We start from the raw sequence: 23,107 nt of genomic DNA on the forward strand, positions 1-23,107 counted from the left end.
TTTTGTTGCACCTGTTCAGTCGTGTGGTCAGATGCCACAAAGAGGGACTCAGGAAAATTGCAATTGTCTCAGAACATGGCAGCATGGCTGAACAGTAGAGCTAACACTAATACAATGCATGTTATTCTCTCATGGCTCAAAGTGGAGGAGAGATTGACTTCATCACTAATTGTTTTTGTAAGAAGTGTTGACATTAATGAAGGTGTCTGTTTAAACTACTAGCAGAAGCTCGAACACCCATGCATACCCCACAAGACATGCCACCAAAGGTCTCTTCACAATCACTAAGTCAAGAACAGACTATGGGAGGCGCACAGTACTACATAGTGAAATGGCTACATGGATCTCTTTTCCACATCAGGTAACTGATGCAAGCAATAAAATCAGTTTTTATAAAACAGTTAAAAATACACCTTATGGAACAGCGGGGACTGAACAGACACACATACACATAAGACACACACTCTTCACACGTACACATGGATGTTATATTGTAAATATGTAATAGTGGAGTAGTGGCCTGAGGGAACACACTAAATGTATTGGGTAAAGTGTTATGAAATGTAATGGCATGTAATGTTTAAAATTGTATATAACTGCCTTAATGTTGCTGGACCCCAGCAAGAGCATCTGCTGCCTTTTCAAGTCTTCCCATAGATTTTCAAGTAGATTTAAGTCAAAACTGTATCTCGCCCACTCAGGAACATTTACTGTCTTTTTGGTAAACAACTCTAGTGTAGATTTGGCGTTGTGTTTTAGGTTATTGTCCTACTGAACGGTGAATTAATTTCCCCAGACTGAACCAGGTTTTCCTCTAGGATTTTGTCTGTGCTTAGTTCCATTTAATTTCTTTTTTTATCCTGAAAAACTCCCCAGTGCTTAACAATTAGCCTCAGCCTTCCCTGTAGCTCAGTTGGTAGAGCATGGTGTGTGCAACGCCAGGGTTGTGGGTTCGATTCCCACGGGGGGCCAGCACAAAAAAAAAAGAAATGTATGCATTCACTACTGTAAGTCGCTCTGGATAAGAGCGTCTGCTAAATGACTAAAATGTAAATGTAATTACAAGCATACCCATAACATGATGCAGCCACCCCTATGCTTGAAAATAATTTTTATTCTGGACAAAAAGTGAATAGATTTGCAACATTTTTTGCACTATTACTTTAGTGCCTTGTTGCAAACAGGATGCATGTTTTGGAATATTTGTGTTCTGTACAGGCTTCCTTCTTTCCACTCTGTCAAGCAGGTTAGTATGTGGAGTAACTACAATGTTGTTCATCCATCCTCAGTTCTCCTATCACAGCCATTAGTTCAACTCTGTAACTGTTTTAAAGTCACCATTGGCCTCATGGAGAAATCCCTGAGTGGTTTCCTTCCTCTCCGCCAACTAGGTTAGGAAGGACGCCTGTATCTTTGTAGTGAGTGGGTGTGTTGAGACACCATCCAAAGTGTAATTAATCAGGGATATTCAATGTCTTTAAAAAAATGTATGCATCCACCCATCTTTGCGAGGCATTGGAAAACCTCCCTGATCTTTGTGGTTGAATTTGTGTTTTAAATTCACTGCTCGACTGAGGGACCTTACAGATGTATATGTGGGGTAGAGAGATGAGGTAGTCATTAAAAAATCATGTTAAGCACTATTATTGCACACACTGTGAGTCCATGCAACTTATTATGTGACTTGTTAAGCACATTTTTACTCCTGAACTTATTTAGGCTTGCCATAAGAAAGGGGTTGAATACATTGTGACTCGATACATTTCAGCTTTACATTTTAAATGTATTTGTTAAAAAAATTTTAAAACATAATTCCACTTAGACATTATGGGGTATTGTGTGTAGGGCAGTGAAAAAAAACCATCTTAAATTAATCAATTTTCAATTCAGGCTTTAACACAACAAATTGTGGAAAAAGTCAAGGGGTGTGAATACTTTCTGAAGGCACTGTAGTAGTAGAGTGGCTCAACCTCAGTCAGAGGTCGCGTTCCAGGCCGACTACATTGCAATAGTTGCATTGCATCAACTAATGGTTGCATGCATGTCATCAACTGTGTAGTCGGGCATCAGATTACTAGCTGATGTGGTTAATGTATATGTTAAACACCTATCCAGGTGTTGTGAGATGTGGCATACCTCTGCAATGTAGTCAACCTGGAACGCTGCCAGTGTGTACGACCAGTCTGCTGGTTAGGCCTACTGTACATGTGTAAGGATTAGGTCCTCGTGCTTCAGATCTTGGCCCTTAATCAAGCTGACGGAAAGGAGCTGACGATCCAATTAGTAACTAAACTCCTGCTTTATCCCGAGGGAGGCGTGACAGGGAGGACCTGAGGTGGGATGAAGTCGCCCCTAGAAACTGATCTATGGTCAGTTTGAACATTTTACTCCATAGTGGTTTAGAATAGGATTCATGGAGGGTGAACTTATCCTAGATCTGTACTTAAGGGCAATTTCTAGCTTGAGATGAGGCAGAGTCGAGGGGGGGTCAGCAGCACCCACACAGATCATAAATGCAGCCACATTGTTGTGCATGGTACACTAGTGTTACTTGCAGCTGACCCCTACACGTCCAGGACCACAACTGCAGGTCAGTCAACCTGCCCAAGTGGCATTTCTAATGTATAGGTCCGGTGTGGGGAAGATGGGTGGTTAAGCATGTTTGTGTAGCAATTATAAGGTAGTTATGATACAATGCAGCAACTTCCCTAGATTGGTATTGAGAAAATAGCAATGCCAGGTGAAGAGGCAAACTATTAGTACAAAGAGAGAAAATTGGGTTGATGATATCATATGATGGGGTTTTTAGAACTAGAATGCTGGATGCTTTAACCTGTTTTCTGCAGCCATTTTGTGTTTTATTGCCATGACACTGATAGACTGAGTCAGATTTGTATCTATGCCTGCAGATATCGAATAAAGACGGCCGCCAATCAAACATCAGCCCTTATTTGATTCTATGTCAGTCAGCCGCATTTGTAGTGACAATGTAATTTCTTCTGTAGATTTCAGAGACAACAACCATGAGCCCTAAACATGTTATCTTCAAGAAACTCTCCCGTGATAAGTCGGTGAGTATCCCTCCTAAGGCAAGCAAAGACAGTACCAGAGTTGTCTTTAAAAAACAAAAGTATTCATTTTGTTTTTTTCCTATCCATCTGCCTGTGCTTGGCATCTATGTCCATGTTTTTTTCTCCTGTTTGTTTGTTTGTATTTGCAAGCAGTTGGTGACAACGACAACAACATAGGCTATGTGCAGGGCCGTTTGTCATTACCATTGGTAAAGTCTCAGGTCTGATCTGTCATAGGTTGGGGTGTACATGGCCAAGAGGGACTTTGTGGATCACTGTGACTCTATCGACCCTGTTGGTGAGTGTGTGACCGAGAAACCAAACCATTTCAGAGAAGGGATGGACTTGGTTCTATTTGGATGTTTTTGCCTTGTGCTTTTGTCATGCTCACAGGCTATTTCTCTCCCCTGTATGTATCAGATGGAGTTGTGCTGATCGACCCTGTACAGGTCAAAGGAAAGAAAGGTTGGTTTTTCAACATTTGAACTCATGTCAGCTTTGTAAATTAGGAATGAAGAGGGGCCAGGAGTTTTTCCTGATCATGTGATTTCACTATAGGAAAATCCCTGTGCCCTAGTTATAGCCTATGAATAGGGCACCAAGTTTTTCCTAGTAAGGTTACGTTGTCCCTAGGAATGAATGTAACTGTCTATAAAAAAGCAGTGAAGACATTGTTGTTTACTACTTGTGCCCCATAGTGTTTGTCATGCTGTCCTGCACGTTCCGGTATGGCAGAGATGACATGGACGTGATGGGTGTGGCCTTCCGCAGGGACATCTTTGTGACCACCCGCCAGGTTTACCCCGAACTGCAGGACAAGGAAAGGAGCATACACACCAAGATGCAGGAGAAGCTACTGCGCAAGCTGGGAGACAATGCCATTCCCTTCTTCTTTGAGGTGACTGAGAGCAGACACATGCTTCTGGGTGAAGTGTACCCTAGGTACAGATCTAGGATCAGCTCCCCTTCCCAAAATCCTAACCTTAACCATTACTGGGGAAAATTCTAAACTGGCCCAAGATCACATCTAGGGGCAACTTCACCCTGCACCACAAACACACAGTACACAGAGGCGTCATGCCCATAGGGGGCACAGGGGCTCGTGCCCTCAGGTTTATCCTGTTTAAAAAATATTAAATATTAATGTTCCATTTTCTGTTGTTGTTTCTCTGTAATACTACTAACCACCTAGCACTTTTATGAAGTTGGCTTCAGCTAGCCCATGTACAGTTGAAGTCGGAAGTTTACATGCACCTTAGCCAAATACATTTAAACAACATTTTTCACAATTCCTGACATTTAATCCTAGCAAAAATTCCCTGTCTTAGGTCAGTTAGGATCACCACTTTATTTTAAGAATGTGAAATGTCAAAATAATAGGAGAGTGATTTATTTCAGCTTTTATTTTTTTCATCACATTTCCAGTGGGTCAGAAGTGTACATACACTCAATTAGTATTTGGTAGCATTGCCTTTAAATTGTTTAACTTCCATAAGCTTCCCACAATAAGTTGGGTGAATTTTGGCCCATTCCTCCTGACAGAGCTGGTGTAACTGAGCCAGGTTTGTAGGTGTCCTTGCTCGCACACACTTTTTCAGTTCTGCCCACAAATCTTCTATAGGATTGAGGTCAGGGCTTTGTGATGGCCACTCCAATACCTTGACTTTGTGGTCCTTAAGCCATTTTGCCACAACGTCTAGGATTGATTTGCACTTTTCGCACCAAAGTACGCTCATCTCTAGGAGACAGAACGTCTCCTTCCTGAGCAGTATGACGGCTGCGTGGCCCCATGGTGTTTATATTTGCGTACTATTGTTTGTACAGATGAACGTGGAACATTCAGGCGTTAAGAAATTGCTCCCAAGTATGGACCAGACTTGTGGAGGTCTACATTTTTTTTAATGTCAATTAGCCTATCAGAAGCTTCTAAAGCCATGAAATCATTTTCTGGAATTTTCCAAGCTGTTTAAAGGCACAGTCAACTTAGTGTATGTAAACTTCTGACCCACTGGAATTATGGTACTGTGAATTATAAGTGACTATAATCCGTCTGCAAACAATTGTTGTAAAAATGCAAAAAAGCACAAAGTAGATGTCCTAACCGACTTGCCAAAACTCTGGTTTGTTAACAAGAAATTTGTGGAGTGGTTGAAAAATGAGTTTTAATGACTCCAACATAAGTGTATGTAAACTTCCGACTTCAACTGTAGGTTCCAAATCTCCCAACCTCATAACTAGCTACCAAGAAACCATTTCAGGCTATCAATCAAGTTAGAGTAGCTAGCTTGTCTAACTACCTTAGCTGGCATGCCAGCTGGCAAGGTTGGTAGACTTTAGAAAATAAATGTTCTGAATAAGACTCACATTCCTTTCAATCTTTTACCCAGATTTGAGCAGAGATGTAGAGAAGCATATTTTATTTCTTTAAAAAATGACTACTAGTCACAGATATGCAGAAAAATTATCTTTTTTTTTTACATAGAATTACGCATAATGTTTATGGCTCTAGATTATAGGAAAAAGCTGTTTCAAGTTTTTGAAAAATGCTAAATTCTCAAATGTACAGACAGGGGGGGCTTGCCCCCTTGAGACCACCCCCCAGCCATCCTCATGTACTTTGTGCTCCCTCAGATTTTTGGGGTGCATAATGCTCCTAATATTACACATGATGCAAGAAATAAATGTGCATTTTACCTCTACTACATTTAGCATCAGTAACCTGTATGGATTCCCTAATGCCCAGCAGTATTTCCTGACCACATGACCTGATCAGGAAAGACATCGGGCCCAGGAAAGACCTAGAGCTTTTCCTGGTCAGGTCAGATGCTCTGAAAAAAGTCCTAATAAGGAAGATTACAATAAACTGTAGCAAATAGTGGATGTAACATTGCAACATACTGACAATAGTCCATACAGTATGTACATCTTCATTTGACCAGTTTCTCACAGCAGGATAACAATCCCCCAACAACAGGAAATGTGAATTATTATGTGGATTATAATGAATGGACATTTTTTGGTTGATTTTTCTGACGTTTAAAAGTGGAAATTACAAACTTTAGAAGTCTTTTTAAAACTTGAATACATTACAATTAGCATTTCCTGCTACACAGGGAAATTATCTGATCCAACAGAGTGATCAGATTAAGATAGTACATCTGGAAGTAGTGGATGTGACACTGACAGTAGTAAGTAGTGATGAAACACTGTAACAGACTGGCTGTAGTAAGTAGTGATGTGACACTGTAACAGACCAACCGTAGTAAGTAGTGATGTGACACTGTAACAGACTGACAGTAGTAAGTAGTGATGTGAAACTGTAACAGACTGACAGTAGTAAGTAGTGATGTGAAACTGTAACAGACTGACAGTAGTAAGTAGTGATGTGAAACTGTAACAGACTGAGAGTAGTAAGTAGTGATGTGACACTGTAACAGACTGACAGTAGTAAGAAGTGATGTGACACTGTAACAGACTGACAGTAGTAAGTAGTGGGTGTGACATTGTAACAGACTGACAGTTTCTAAGTAGTGGGTGTGACACTGTAACAGACTGACAGTAGTAAGCAGTGATGTGACACTGTAACAGACTGACAGTAGTAAGAAGTGATGTGACACTGTAACAGACTGACAGTAGTAAGTAGTGTGTGTGACACTGTAACAGACTGACAGTTTCTAAGTAGTGCGTGTGACACATTTACAGACTGACAGTTTCTAAGTAGTGGGTGTGACACTGTAACAGACTGACAGTTTATAAGTAGTGGGTGTGACACTGTAACAAACTGACAGTTTCTAAGTAGTGGGTGTGACACTGTAACAGACTGACAGTAGTAAGAATTGATGTGACACTGTAACAGACTGACAGTTTCTAAGTAGTGGGTGTGACACTGTAACAGACTGACAGTAGTAAGCAGTGATGTGACACTGTAACAGACTGACAGTAGTAAGAAGTGATGTGACACTGTAACAGACTGACAGTTTCTAAGTAGTGGGTGTGACACTGTAACAGACTGACAGTAGTAAGCAGTGATGTGACACTGTAACAGACTGACAGTAGTAAGAAGTGATGTGACACTGTAACAGACTGACAGTTTCTAAGTAGTGGGTGTGACACTGTAACAGACTGACAGTTTCTAAGTAGTGGGTGTGACACTGTAACAGACTGACACTAGTAAGTAGTGGGTGTGACACTGTAACAGACTGACAGTAGTAAGTAGTGATGTGACACTGTAACAGACTGACAGTAGTAAGAATTGATGTGACACTGTAACAGACTGACAGTTTCTAAGTAGTGGGTGTGACACTGTAACAGACTGACATTAGTAAGTTGTGGGTGCGACACTGTAACAGACTGACAGTTTCTAAGTAGTGGGTGTGACTCTGTAACAGACTGACAGTTTCTAAGTAGTGGGTGTGACACTGTAACAGACTGACAGTAGTAAGCAGTGGTGTGACACTGTAACAGACTGACCGTTTCTAAGTAGTGGGTGTGACACTGTAACAGACTGACAGTTTCTAAGTAGTGGGTGTGACACTGTAACAGACTGACAGTTTCTAAGTAGTGGGTGTGACACTGTAACAGACTGACAGTAGTAAGTAGTGGGTGTGACACTGTAACAGACTGACAGTAGTAAGCAGTGATGTGACACTGTAACAGACTGACAGTTTCTAAGTAGTGGGTGTGACACTGTAACAGACTGACAGTTTCTAAGTAGTGGGTGTGACACTGTAACAGACTGACAGTAGTAAGTAGTGATGTGACACTGTAACAGACTGACATAGTACTTTGTGGGTGTGACATTGTTCTGCCGAAGTTTACAGGATGATGTCTTCTGTGTCTTTCAGTTCCCAGACAACCTGCCGTGCTCTGTGTGTCTGCAGCCGGCTCCATCCGATGTGGGCAAGGTGAGTAACACAGCCAGCAGCAGCCTTTCTACCTCAATTCATGTGCACTGTATGGTATTCTAAATTCTAAACCTCTCTGTTCACAGCGCTGCGCTGTCGAGTTCGAAGTAAAGGCTTTCTGTAACGAGAACCAAGACGAGAAAATCGAAAAGCGGTAAGTTCAGACTCACAAACAGACAACTAGACACACCAACCAAAGTACAGTCCACTTCTGGATACTGGCCAAATCCGGACGACGCTGGGCCATTTGTGTGCCGCCCTATGGGACTCCCAATCACGTCCGGTTGTGATACAGTTAAGTTTCAGCAAGCTTAACATGTGTAAATATTTGTTTGAATATAACAAGATTCAACAACTGAGACATAAACTGAACAAGTTCCACAGACATGTGACTAACATAAATGGAATAATGTGTCCCTTAACAAAGGGGGGTCAAAATCAAAAGTAACAGTCAGTATCTGGTGTGGCCACCAGCTGCATTAAGTACTGCAGTGCATCTCCTCCTTATGGACTGCACCAGATTTGCAAGTTCTTACTGTGAGATGTTACCCCACTCGTCCACCAAGGCACCTGCAAGTTCACTAGGGTCCCAGACGTGCTCAATGGATTGAGATCCGGGCTCCTCACTGGCCATGGCAGAACATTGACATTCCTGTCTTGCAGAAAATCAGGCACAGAACGAGCAGTATGGCTGGTGGCATTGTCATGCTGGAGGGTCATGTCAGGATGAGCCTGCAGGAAGGGTACCACATGAGGGAGGAGGATATCTTCCCTGTAACGCACAGCGTTGAGATTGCCTGCAATGACAACAAGCTCAGTCCGATGATGCTGTGATACACCGCCCCAGACCATGACGGACCCTACACCTCCAAATCGATCCTTCTCCAGAGTACAGGCCTCGGTGTAACGCTCATTCCTTCGATGATAAAAGCTAATCCGACCATCACCCCTGGTGAGACAAAACCCGCGACTTGTCAGTGAAGAGCACTTTTTGCCAGTCCTGTCTGGTCAGGCGACGGTGGGTTTGTGCCCATAGGCGACGTTGTTGCCGGTGATGTCTGGTGAATACCTGCCTTACAGCAGGCCTACAAGCCCTCAATCCAGCCTCTCTCAGCCTATTGCAGACAGTCTGAGCACTGATGAGGGATTGTGCATTCCTGGTGTAACTCCGGCAGTTGTTGTTGCCATCCTGTACCTGTCCTGCTGGTGTTATGTTCAGATGTACCGATCCTGTGCAGGTGTTGTTACACGTGGTCTGCCACTGCGAGGATGATCAGCTGTCCATCCTGTCTCCCTGTAGCGTTGTCTTAGGCGTCTCACAGTACGGACATTGCAATTTATTGCCCTGGCCACATCTGCAGTCCTCATGCCTCCTTGCAGTATGCCTAAGGCACGTTCACACAGATGAGCAGGGGCCCTGGGTATCTTTCTTTTGGTGTTTTCCAGAGTCAGTAGAAAGGTCTCTTTAGTGTCCTAAGTTTTCATAACTGTGACCTTAATTGCCTACCGTCTGTAAGCTGTTAGTGTCTTAATGACCGTTCCACAGGTGCATGTTCATTAACTGTTTATGGTTCATTGAACAAGCATGGGAAACAGTGTTTAAACCCTTTACAATGAAGATCTGTGAAGTTATTTGGATTTTTACGAATTATCTTTGAAAGACAGGGTCCTGAAAAAGGGACGCTTCTTTGTTTGCTGAGTTTGTATTGTCTTTAGTTACTCTGGATATTTGTGTATTCTGGTTTACTGCACTACAGGTCCAAGTCATTGCATTTCAGAATCTAGTGTTATATTGCATGACAATTCTTCAAGCCACCAGGCAACTGACTGTTGCTCTTTGCCTCCCATAGGAGCTCTGTGCGTCTGGCCATCCGTAAGATCCAGTACGCTCCGGGGGATAGTAAGACCATCCCGTCCTCAGAGATCACCTGTGAGTTCCTCATGTCGGACAAACCCCTGCATATGCAGGTCAGCCTGGAGAAAGAGGTGAGTTGTCCTTCAGAGAAACCAATCAGTCAGCATCAGTTCCTCACCATGGGCTAGAATTGTTGGAGAAAAACTTTTGAACATAGGGGAGTGACAGCAGGCCTGGAAAGGCAAGATTTAAAATGTTAATATTTTACATACAGATCTCATATTACTGTATTGTTTCATTAAAAATATATACATATACAGTTGAAGTCTGAAGTTTACAAACACTTAGGTTAGAGTCATTAAAACTTGTTTTTCAACCACTTCACAAATTTCTTGTTAATTAACAAACTATAGTTTTGGCAAGTCGGTTAGGACATCTACTTTGTGCATGACACAAGTCATTTTTCCAACAATTGTTTACAGATTATTTCACTTATAATTCACTGGATCACAATTCCAGTGGGTCAGAAGTTTTCATACACTAAGTTGAAAAAAAATTGTAGACCTCCACAAGTCTGGTTCATCCTTGGGAACAATTTCCAAACGGCTGAAGGTACCACGTTCATGTGTACAAACAATGGTACGCAAGTATAAACACCATGGGACCACGCAGCCATCATACTGCTCAGGAAGGAGACGAGTTCTCCTAGAACGAGAGACGAGTTCTAGAAAGTCCTAGAGTCCGAGTCCTAGAGACGAGTTCTCCTAGAGATTAACGTACTTTGGTGCGAAAAGTGCAAATCAATCCCAGAACAACAGCAAAGGACCTTGTGAAGATGCTGGAGGAAACAGGTTGAAAAGTATTTATATCCACAGTAAAACGAGTCCTATATTGACATGGACCTGAAAGGCCGCTCAGCAAGGAAGAAGCCACTGCTCCAAAACCGCCATAAAAAAACAGACTACGGTTTGCAACTGCACATGGCGAAAAAGATTGTACATTTTGGACAGTCCTCTGGTCTGATGAAACAAAAATAGAACTGTTTGGCCATAATGACCATCGTTATGTTTGGAGGAAAAAGGGGGAGGCTTGCAAGCCGAAGAACACCATCCCAACCGTGAAGCACGGGGGTGGCAGCATCATGTTGTGGGGGTGCTTGGCTGCAATGACCCCAAGCATACTTCCAAAGTTGTGGCAAAATGGCTTAAGGACACCAAAGTCAAGGTATTGAGTGGCCATCACAAAGCCCTGACCTCAATCCTATAGAAAATGTGTGGGCAGAACTGAAAAAGCATGTGCGAGCAAGGAGGCCTACAAACCTGACTCAGTTACACCAGCTCTGTCAGGAGGAATGGGCCAAAATTCACCCAACTTATTGTGCGAAGCTTGTGGAAGGCTACCCAAAACATTTGACCCAAGTTAAACAATTTAAAGGCAATGCTACCAAATACTAATTGAGTGTATGTAAACTTCTGACCCACTGGGAATGTGATGAAAGAAATAAAAGCTGAAATAAATCATCCTAACTGACCTAAAACAGGGATTTTGTACTAGGATTAAATGTCAGGAATTGTGAAAAACTGAGTTTAAATGTATTTGGCTAAGGTGTATGTAAACTTCCGACTTCAACTGTAGTACCAGTTAAAAGTTTGGACACTATTTTCTACATTATAGAATAATAGCGAAGACATCAAAACTATGAAATGACATATTTTATATTCTTCAAAGTAGCCACCCTTTGCCTTGATGACAACTTTGCACACTCTTGGCATTCACTCAGTCAGCATCATGAGGTAGTCACCTGGAAATCATTTCAATTAACAGGTGTGCCTTGTTAAAAGTTAATTTGTGGAATTTCTTTCCTTCTTAATGCGTTTGAGCCAATCAGTTGTGTTGTGACGAGGTAGGGGTGGTTACCTCTGCTGCAGAGGATAATTAAGTTCATTAGAGTTAACTGCACCTCAGATTGCAGCCCAAATAAATTCTTCACAAAGTTCAACTAACAGACACATCTCAACATCAACTGTTCAGAGGAGACTGCGTGTATCAGGCCTTCATGGTCCTATTGTTGCAAAGAAACCATTACTAAAGGACACCAATAAGAAGAAGAGACTTGCTTGGGCCATGAAACACGAGCAATGGACATTAGACCGGTGAAAATATGTCCTATTGTGTGATGAGTTTTTGGTTCCAACTGCCATGTCTTTGTGAGATGCAGAGTAGGTGAACAGATGATCTCCGCATGTGTGGTTCCCACCGTGAAGCATGGATGATGAGGTGTTATGGTGCTTTGCAGGCACACTTATCAGCATTGCTTCCACAGCGATACGCAATCCCATCTGGTTTGCGCCTATTTGTTTTTCAACATAGCAATGACCCAAAACACACCTCCAGGCTGTGTAAGGGCTATTTGCCCAAGCAGGAGAGTGATGGAGTGCTGCATCAGATGACCTGGCCTCCACAATCACCCAACCTCAACCCAATTGAGATGGTTTGGACCACAGAGTGAATGATTATTTATTTTTTAACCTTTATTTAACTAGGCAAGTCAGTTAAGAACAAATTCTTATTTACAATGACAGCCTACCAGGGAACAGTGGGTTAACAGATTTTTACCTTGTCAGCTTGGGGATTCGATCCAGCAACCTTTTGGTTACTGGCCCAACGCTCTAACCACTAGGCTACCTGCTGCTCCAAAACACACCAAAGAAAAGCAGGCAACAAGTGCTCAGCATATTATTCTAAAATGTGGAAAATATTAAAAATAAAGAAAAACCCTTGAATGAGTAGGTGTGTCCAAACTTTTGACTGGTACTTTATATACAGTAGATGTCATAAATGTATAATTTGTACAGTTGTTTGTACATTGTTTTTTGTTATTTGTCACATTTGACTGTGTAAAAGGGTTTGTAGGGTTTTGCAACAAAACCTGATTTATTTGTCTCTCTGAAATGAAACCATCGTGATAGATTTCAAACAAATACATGAATGCCATTGAGCAACACCATGCCATGATAAGGTGGTAAAAAACACACCAGTCTCTTTCATAAGTTCTTTAAAACTATAAAAGCTCATTTACCAAAATGTCTGAAAATGGATATATAGTGTTTTGGAGTGAAACTCTTCAAATGAAAATGAAACCAAAACCTCTAATGAAACTTTCATAACTGTCTCTGTCTGTCTGTCTGCCACTCTCACTCTCTATTTCCAGAGTTGTGGACTCGAGTCACATGACTTGGATTCGAGTCTGACTCGAGTCACAAATTTGATGACTTGAGACTCGACATGATAGAAAATAAAATAACTTGAGAGACGACTTTGACTTGAGACTGATGACTTAAAATGTAATCTGGCCAGGTTTTGCCATGTTTTGTCACTCATTTTGTGGCACAGCGTTTATATGGATTACCCTCCATGCAGCCAGAGATCGTCTCCCTTGCAACAAAAAAAATGCAACACATTGGCTAGGGAAACGCACACTCGCCACTCTGATTGGACCAGCAAAATGTCAATCAACACAGGTTGGGTGAGCTAGCGAACAGATTGCTGTACAGTTATAGGATCGGGTGCAGCGCAAATTGTAGGGAGAGAGGTTTTTGTCCCATAGCTTAAAAGGCATTGCATGGTCAATCCAACGTCTGCATTGGCCGTTCAACATTTATGGTGATATGGCCTCTGCAGAAGTCAGGGCATTCAAACTTCTTGCGCTTCGTGGTGAAGCGCAGAGCTGTTGTGAAGAAAGTTGTCAAGGAAGTGAGGTTGTGTTTATACAGGACCTCCCGCCAACCAATCATGTCAATGCAGAGCTATGCAGAGCCCTCCGCATTATTACAAAATTTGAGAGATGCACAGTGATGCGGTACAGTTCTTGATATGACCGATGTGTGCCTCAGGAGGCTCCGCTATTGCGTTACACCCTCCATACGAAGCCTCCGAACACATATATCAGATCAAGCATAAATTGGCTTTTACGCATCAATAAGCATTGCAGTGCCATCTGAAGAAATGTCCTAAAATCACCAGTGGCCAGACATTTTCATGAGGCTAATCATGCTGTGACTGATCTTAAATTCTGTGCCATTGACCGTGTTTTCTCAAGCCGCAGATGCTGCAATATGGATGAGCGCCTTCTCCAGTGGGAAGCCCGATGGATCTTCCACTTAAAATTGGACCTTGTATGACCTTGTATGGTTCTTGTAGTGTTGTCTACACGCAACAGCAGTCCCCCACATAGGAATCACTACAAAACGTATTGTATGACCTCTTATACACTATATTAGGCCCAGCCTTTGTAACTTTGGTTTTACTAGATATGGTTATTATATTGTGATCACTACATCTGATGGATTTTGTGTTTTTTTGTTTGTTTATTTGCGTTTTTTGTAACTTATTTTGTACATAATGTTGCTGCTACCGTCTTTTATGACTGAAAATTACTTCTGGACATCAGGACTGCGATTACTCACCACGGACTGACAGAATCCTTTTTTTCCTTTAACGAGTCTGACGAGCCCAACTCAAACAATATATTGCTTTCTCAGGAACAGGCCCAGAACCCATGATTTTCGTGAAGAGGAGGTGGAGAAAAAGGGGCCAAAGGGCGAGCTGCCTTCTGAGAATTCGTAGGCGATCGAATAAACCCCCACTTTCTTCCATTCTGCTAGCAAACGTGCAATCTTTGGAGAATTAAATAGATGACCTAGGCGCAAGATTAAACTACCAACGGGACATTCAAAACTGTAATATTGGGACATTCAAAACTGCAATATATTATGCTTCACGGAGTCATGGCTGAACGACGACACTATCAACATAACAGCTGTTTATACGCTGTATCGGCAGGATAGAACAGCGGCGTCTGGTAAGACAAGGGGCGGCGGGCTATGTATTTTTGTAAATAACTGTTGGTGCACGATATCTAAGGAAGTCTCGAGCTATTGCTCGCCTGAGGTAGAGTATCTCATGATAAGCTGTAGACCCCACTATCTACCTAGAGAGTTTTCATGTGTATTTTTTGTAGCTGTTTACATACCACCACAGTCAGAGGCTGGCACTAAGAAAGCATTGAATGAGCTGTATTCCGTCATAAGCAAACAAGAAAACTCTCACCCAGAGGCAGCAATTCTACTAGACGGAGACTTTAATGCAGGGGAATTTAAATCCGTTTTACCAGCATGTTAAATGTACAACCAGAAGAAAAATAACTCTGGACCACATTTACTCCACACACAGAGACGCATACAAAGCTCTCCCTCGCCCTCCATTTGGCAAATCTGACCATAATTCTGTCCTCCTGATTCCTGCTTTCAAGCAACAATTAAAGCAGGAAGCACCAGGTTTCCTCCAGATGTGACGCTTGGCATTCAGGCCAAAGAGTTCCATCTTGGTTTCATCAGACCAGAGAGTCCTTTAGGTGCCTTTTGGCAAACTCCAAGCGGGCTATCAAGTGTCTTTTACTGAGGAGTGGCTTCTGTCTGACCACTCTACCATAAAGGCCTGATTGGCGGAGTGCTGCAGAGATGGTTGTCCTTTTGGAAGGTTCTCCCATCTCCACAGAGGAACTCTAGAGCTCTGTCAGAGTGACTATCGGGTTCTTAGTCACATCCCTGAACAAGGCCCTTCTCCCCCAACTGCTCAGTTTGGCCGGGCGGCCAGCTCTAAGAAGAGTCTTGGTGGTTCCAATCTTCTTCCATTTAAGAATGACGGAGGCCACTGTGTTCTTGGGGACCTTCAATAGTGCAGAAATGTTTTGGTACCCTTCCCAGATCTGTGCCTCAACATAATGCTCTCTCTGAGCTCTACGTACAATTCCTTCGACCTCATACCTTGGTTTTTCCTCTGACATGCACTGTCAACTATGGGACCTGATATAGACAGGTGTATGCCTTTCCAAATCATGTCCAATCAGTTGAATTTACCACAGGTGGACTCTAATCAAGTTGTAGAAACATCTTAAGGATGATCAATGGAAACAAGATGGACCTGAGCTCAATTTCAAATCTCATAGCAAAGGACATGAATACTTATGTAAATAAGTTATTTCTGTTTTTTATTTGTAATACATTTGCCCCCCAAAAAATGTTAAACTGTTTTCGCTTTGTCATTATCAGATATTGTGTGTAGATTGATGATTTTTTATTTATTTAATCAATTTTAGAATAAGGATGTAACTTAACAAAATGTGGAAAAAGTCAAGGGGTCTGAATACTTTCCGAATACACTGTACCTACATACCTCAGGAGCTTTGTACAACTGTTTACCCCCATCATAGCACTAAATATTACATTGTATTGCTCCATTGTTTACTCCATGTTTAGAATATGTTTATATAGTCTCAAAATATGCATGATACTCAATGGCGGACTGGCCATCGGGAGCACCGGGACATTTCCCTGTGGCCTGAGGGTCATTTTGGCCGGCGGTGAATAGTCAACTTGACCAGCAATAATATAGCAAGCAGGAATGAGTTGCTGGTGCGCACACCAAAAATGACATCAGGTCTCTCCTCGACGCACATAGCAACCGTCTACCTGCTTCTCTACAGATAACTTTTTAGACAAGTCGCACGGCGAAATGAACAGTCAGAAGAGGAAAGGTGGAATAGAGAGGGAGAGAATAAAAAAGAGAAAGACCCTTGCCACAGACGCTGCAAAATAAGCAACATGTTCGCCAGTAAGGGACCAGGTCAGAAAGAGGAGGATGGAACATGGAACGTGTGATTGATGTAGTTAAAGTTATTGGTAAATGTGGGCTTAGCTACAGAGGACACAGACACGAAGCTGCATATAACTTGGAAAACATGGACGACAATCATGGCTAGTTTTTTGAGCTTATATTGTTACTAGTGGTAATTACTTACTGGTTACTCTGAAGTAGCTATGCTATGACTCTTCCTTAACAGGCTGACATGGGGGAAATAACATTTGCTGTGAGTTAAAGCTTTTGTACAGAGGCATGTTTTTTGGACTTTCATATTATACTTGCAGTTATGTAGCCAATGTTCAATTTCATTGACTCACTGTATAAATGTGTTTATTGTGTGCTGTTGGCTTTATGGACACTAGTGAGGGAACATTGTAATCTACATTTTTTTGTAGAGGAGTGCTTTTTTGACTTTTCTTTTATACTTACTTACATTGTTTTAGCTTATGTTCAAGTTCAGTGAATGTGTGTGTGTGTGTGTGTGTGAAGTTTTTTGATACTTTTGATATGCTTGATGCTTGAATATAAAGATAATCATTTGAACATTTGAGCTAACTCTATATCACATTCTCTTTTTAAAAAGTGTAGACTAATTGTTTTGTGTGTCTAGCCTTGTACGTTTGTATGTGCTATGATTGGTGTATTCTTAGTGAGTTTTTGAGGGTGCACCCATAGCCATAGCATACCTTTAAACTCAGTGTTCAGATAGGCTACTTGTTGGTCAGTCCCAAATGGTTGTATTTTGTAATTCTTCCCAGATGAACATAGTGGCCAAATTTATAACTAGTTTGTGTCACGACTTCCGCCGAAGTCGGTTCCTCTCCTTGTTCGGGCGTCGCTCGGCGGTCAACGTCGCCGGTCTTCTAGCCATCATCGATCCACTTTTCATTTTCCATTGGTTTTGTCTTTTTTCCCACACACCCGGTTTTCATTTCCCAATTACTGGTCATGTATTTAACCCTCTGTTTTCCCCCATGTCTTTGTGTGTGATTGTTAAGGTCGGTATGTTTCCGTCTGGTTTTATTCTGGGTGCTGTTTTCACCTGTGTTTGGTGACAACTGTTATTGTTCGCACATTTGTATTGTTACTTTGTGCTATTAGCTTAAGTAAAGTGCGTTGTTCGCTCATCGCTGCTCTCCTGCGCCTGACTTCATGCACCAACAACACCCACCACCTGACAGTTTGGTACCCGTTACATCAACAAATAGGGTTAGCCTACACAATTAGCGTTTTGGTGGTTTGCGTGAACAGGGTGGCCTGGGATGGAGTCAAATTCCCGGCATGAATTATTGTTTCAGTCCGCCCCTGATGATACTATAACGTTGATCTTATGGAATATAAGTCCCTGCATCCACAATTCCAGCAAAGAAGAAGAATACTTCTATTTTCCCTTTCAGATTACGAAAATGTGTCTTTTGCTTTCAAACCCAGCTTGGAATACTAGGTCAGCCACAGTGCAGCACCTCTGGAGCAATTTTTTGTTGTTGATTTTGGTGCCTTGCTAAAGGGCACACCTGGCTCGACTTGACTTGCTCTTAGAATAAATGACTTGGACTCGAGTCTTGACCCGTTATACTTTGGACTCGACTTGAGACACGGACCTTGTGATTTGAGACTTGCTTGTGACTTGATTAATAGTGGCTTGGTCTGTCTCTTTCTCTCTCTCTCCCTGCAGACATACTACCATGGTGAACTAATCAAGGTCAGTGTCGACATCAACAACAGCTCCAGCAGATCACTGAAAGACATCACTGTTGCAGGTGATAATGTTGTTGTTGTTGTTGTTTGATGGTGTGGTGTTTTGAAGTGACCTACTATATATGTTCATTCCGCCTGCCTTCTTCTACAGTGGAGCAGGTGACCAACGTGGTACTTTATTCCAATGACAAGTATGTAAGGGCAGTTGCCCTAGAAGAGACCTCGTAAGTATCAATCAATCAGTCTCTTGTTCAGACAATTATTTGGATTTAATTAAATACATTCCCCATTGAATAACTTTCTACCTCTGTGTAGATTTTCTCTTTATGCTACCTTTATTGCTGGTGATTAGTTTTTTGGTCAAATAAAGTTGCATCATCAAGATGGTGGAATCACAAATAAGGCAATGTCTTCCTATGTTTCCCCACAGAGATACAGTGCCCTCTGGAACAACCCTGAAGAAGGTGTACACCCTCATTCCTCTATTGGCTGCTAACAAGGAAAGACGAGGTATTGCTCTGGATGGGAAACTGAAACATGAGGACACCTGTCTGGCTTCCTCGAGCATGTGAGTGAGCATAACTACACTCTGCTGCTCTAAGATCTCACACTGGTTTACATTTACAAGATGGCAGCAGAAGATCTCTAATATTCTGACCTCCCCCCCCTCTCTCCACCTCTCTCCTGCCTGCAGTGTGAAGGAGGAAGTCCTAAAGGAAGTGCAGGGTATGCTTGTGTCCTACAAAGTGGTGGTTAGGCTCAATGCTTCTGGGTGAGTATGTGAATCTTCTATAGCTAGCCATAGCATATCACCCATAACATAATCTAAGCCCCTATGTTAAATATTCTAAATAATTCATTTAATCTTCATTTAATCACCTTCTTTCCTGATCTATTCTCAAAAGGATGGTGGGATCTAGGTATGTCTGATTTCAACTAAATATTATTAAGTAACTGGTTCCACAGGCTTTTTTTTACTCAACTTTTCGGTCAAAGTATTACGAAGTATTCTTTTGTTTTTTTACAGTACAGTCACTCAGTCAGTAATAAAAAATCAAGTTTGTCTGTCATACCTATTTTCATTTTTGTGAATGTATTTTTTGTTCCAGTGAGGTTGCAGTGGAGGTTCCATTCCGGCTCATGCATCCTAAACCTGAACCAGGTTAGTTCAGGGCTTCTTAATCCCCAGCCTCTCTCTTTATGTCCACTATGTCCACTATGTCTTTCACAAAGCTCTCCACCTACACCACCCTTCACTCTCCCTTCATCACCCTCCGTGCTTTCCCTCTCAGAGCCCTTGATGACTGACTAGGGTTGGGAGTTTTTCCCTGGACAGGTCACATAGTCTGCAAAATCTTCTGGCCTTTTAAATAACTGTCTACTGCACACCTTTCAATCACTGTCAAGCTTCTATTAGAACATTTTGCAGTCCGTTTCAAGCAGTGTTCAGAGGCCAATGTATTTAATCAGCTTGTCTTATTGCTGATTCCTCTTATTACTAAATCCATCCCAGTGACCCCACTGCTGTGTAGACAAGCTCACAAGTAGCTTTGTAATGTCCACACATACCTAATACGCCTCTATCCAGATTACATTTAGGCCTATATAGAGAGGACACAATCTCTTCTGATGACATTCTCTTATGTTATCCTTTTATGATGACCCCTTTCTTTCCATTCCTTTTCCGTACCTGGATCTGTTTGCATTATACAGCTAAGGAGGGGTAAGCCGCTCTATTTACGTTGTTGTGTTGTGATGTCATTTCATGCCACGCCCAGTTTTTTTGTGTGTGATCCATAGAAATAGAAAGACATAAAATGTAATGCTGAACGTCAAGATTTTACTTCCTGGCATGGGTACACTCAATATTGCCACCAGTCCGCCGATCACGGATTTTTGACTTGACTGTGGATGTCCGTTCTATAGATTATATTTCTGTGGTGTGATTCCTCCTGCTTGCCTTCCGCTCCTATTATTCAGTGTTAGATCCTTTTGTTTTGCATTCTATTTAGTGTCACTGTTCATCCTCCTATTCCCATAGTCCAATAGGACTTGGCTAAGTTGAAATGGTAAAGTGTCTGTCACTGAATGCTTCGCTACCCAGTTTCATAACCTCCCTTGTCCCATTTGTAATTTTCCGAAACTGTGTCCTCATCGCTGTTTATGGGCATGTGTGAGCATGCATGTCAGTAAGAACTGAGAGTGGTGAGAGACCTTACTGACTTTCTCTTTGGACTGATACTGATGTCTCCTTGTGTCCCTCTCTCTCTCTCTCCCCTCTCTCTGCCCCGTCTCTCTCTCGTCTCTCTCTGCCCCTGTCTCTCTCCTTTCTTTCTGCCCATCTCTCTCTCTGTGCGTGTCTTACTCCACCTCTTCAAATCGCTGCTAACTTAACACTATGGCTGTGCTGGCAGTGAGTCGGATGACATGGTGTTCGAGGAGTTCAAGAGGGTCTACCTCAAAGGGGTCATCCCTGATGATGACGAGTCACCCACCGAGGCATGAGCAGGCTGTCCAAGGAAGCAGAGCTCTTGCATGGGTCAGCCACACTGTCCAGTCATGGCCAAGGCCTAATGTACAACATCAGCTGGACGTCACAGCTTGAAATGCTGAGGGTCATGAAGAACCAAAAGGAGAGATGATGTAGAGAGCTTTTAAGAATTGTCTGCTTATGTAACGTTGTCACTTGTCTGCTTTGCTGCATGACTCATTGTTCCATATTGCTCAGGTTGTTATTGTTAAAGAAATGTGTTCTAAATTACTTACCTGGTAAGATAAAGGCAAATCAATAGATAAAATAAGATTACTGTAGATGTCATTGTATTGTCATTCAGTACACCGGTAGACAAATCCAGACCCAAGGCCTATGCTTTATAGTAATGTTCGCTGTTGTATTGATGTACTGTACATTATACATCTGTACTGAATTTTTCTTAAACATTTTATTTGCGATTTTCTTAGAGAACAAGCATATACAGACATCCAAAAACATTTTAATAAATGTGATGGAAACCCAGTGGGTGCCTGTGATATGGGAGAAAGGGTTTGATTTCTGACGCTTCAAGAAAGTGACACAACAAAAATGACGCTGGCTCCTACAGAACACACACACTCATCCCCTCTTCTTTTCTTATTTTATCAGTCCTTTTTTCTCCTTTATCTTTCATACAGAAGCTGTTCTGTTGCTGTCCGTCGACAGAACAGCACTTCCACTTAGTTACTACTTAGGCTGAGTACACCTGACCTCTTCCTTTCTGTCTAACATTACTGTAGCCACATGGCTGTGCCTTCTCACGTATCCTTCCACCACACTGAAAGACAGACACAACTATGCTACTTTCTCTTTCTATAGCTACATCAGTGGTTCTTCAGCAGATCTCTCAGATTGAGAGGGAGCCTCTTTGAACTGTGTCTCTGGTGTAACCAGGTGTATCTCAGTGACCGCCATGATCAGTTTACACTGATAGGAGCACTACTTTGTGTGGAGGATTTTTTTGTGACTACCCTTTTGTAAGACATGTTCAGATACAAAACAAAATAACAATAGTAAGAAGAATACAAATCCACTCGCATACAAACCCACACGCAAACTGATATATTTAATGGCATTAGCTTAAAACAACCATGCACACAAACATATCCCAGGAGGCAGATTGAGGCCTCTTTTCGTGTGGGTTTCTAGCAATGTTTCAATTGCACATGATGATAAAAACAAAAAAACTTTCCAGAATAGCTGATTCTTGTGGCGGATGAATCAGAATGTATCCCTTTGGACTCTGGTGTTGGAAGCCTGACTTCTTCCCTCAGCTGGGGCTCAGTCACTTGGGGCCCAGAGAGGGGAGAGGTCAGGCTTGTCGTTCACATATCCCTGGTGCTATGCAGAATATCAGAAAGGGAAGAGGACAGGATGGAACATTGTCTTCATATGTGAATGTATCTGTTAAACCATGTGAAGGGATGGCGTGATTAATGGAGAACCAATTACTTGTCTCCACAATGTCTGTGCGCAAGTCACTCCCTCCTTTGGCATTGGGGGAAGGTGTATGTCAGTGTCTGGAACCATTGTATGTCCCCTCTGATGTTGCACTTATCTTGGGATAGTGTATGACCTAGAGGCTCACTCCCCTCAGGGAGCTTGTCCAGGAGTGGAGTCAAGAGGGGGTTTACTTGAGATGGGAGTATCTAGAGTTGTCAATTGATTTATGCCATTGGATGAGATGGTGTTTTTGTGCTATGAAGTACCAGGAACGGGATTAGAACCTCGTCTTAGGGACCAAACTGAATGATAATTTATAGCGAATGCTGTCTGGCTATGGGATACTCCTCTCTCTCAAGTAAAAGTCTTTCTTTGTGAACTGTTCCTAAGATCTGTGGTTCGTCATGTACGTTGAGAGGGGTGTATCTTGGCTATAAAAGAGCTTTGTACTTTTGTGTTGTCACTTTCAATGGTTCATTAGAGATGGCGCATCATTGAAAGTCAAGTGCTTTTGCAAAGCTCTTATTATTAAAGATGTAGTTTAAGTATAACTCTGACTGGTGTGTGAAGTTTGTAACTCTCCTCATTTGGTAATGCAGAAATTAGCCGACACACAGAACAAAAACGCAGCAACGAACTACACTAAGCACAGAACAAAAATTCTGAGGGAGGGCAGAGAGCTTAGTTGAAATATAGTTCCAACATTAACAGTTTGTGTTATGCTGGAGAGGCCAAAATAATAAGAGGGTAGACAAATATGTAGATCGAGTAGCTAGGTGCTTTTTCACATGGCTATTGGCACTTTTTCATAAGGGTTGGGCAGGGATGGTAATCTATGGGGTAGGGGTAGGGCCCTCCGTGTCACCCCAGGTGTAGTCTCTCTCGACTAGCACTGCAAACT

At 42.2% G+C, this 23,107-nt stretch overlaps 1 protein-coding gene across 2 annotated transcripts; it reads left to right on the forward strand.

Moving 5' to 3' along the window:
- Nucleotides 1-2,432: 2,432 nt before the first annotated feature.
- Nucleotides 2,433-22,757, forward strand: LOC106579793 (S-arrestin). Of its 2 annotated transcripts, XM_014159978.3 has the most exons (16): nt 2,433-2,590; nt 3,006-3,071; nt 3,309-3,369; nt 3,492-3,536; nt 3,770-3,969; nt 7,916-7,975; nt 8,062-8,129; nt 9,826-9,961; nt 18,208-18,292; nt 18,382-18,454; nt 18,661-18,798; nt 18,925-19,002; nt 19,136-19,150; nt 19,340-19,392; nt 19,944-19,953; nt 20,645-22,757. In XM_014159978.3, exons 2-16 carry the CDS (start codon nt 3,024-3,026, stop codon nt 20,733-20,735), a joined length of 1,161 nt encoding a protein of 386 aa, XP_014015453.1. In that variant the 5' UTR covers nt 2,433-2,590; nt 3,006-3,023; the 3' UTR covers nt 20,736-22,757. The 2 variants fall into 2 exon arrangements, with proteins under 2 accessions (XP_014015453.1, XP_082822265.1); XM_082966139.1 differs by lacking the exon at nt 19,944-19,953.
- The last annotated feature ends 350 nt before the right edge of the window (nt 22,758-23,107 follow it).

This window comes from Salmo salar, chromosome 20, assembly GCF_965601325.2.
Source record: "Salmo salar chromosome 20, fSalSal1, whole genome shotgun sequence".
NCBI classification, from domain to species: domain Eukaryota; kingdom Metazoa; phylum Chordata; class Actinopteri; order Salmoniformes; family Salmonidae; genus Salmo; species Salmo salar.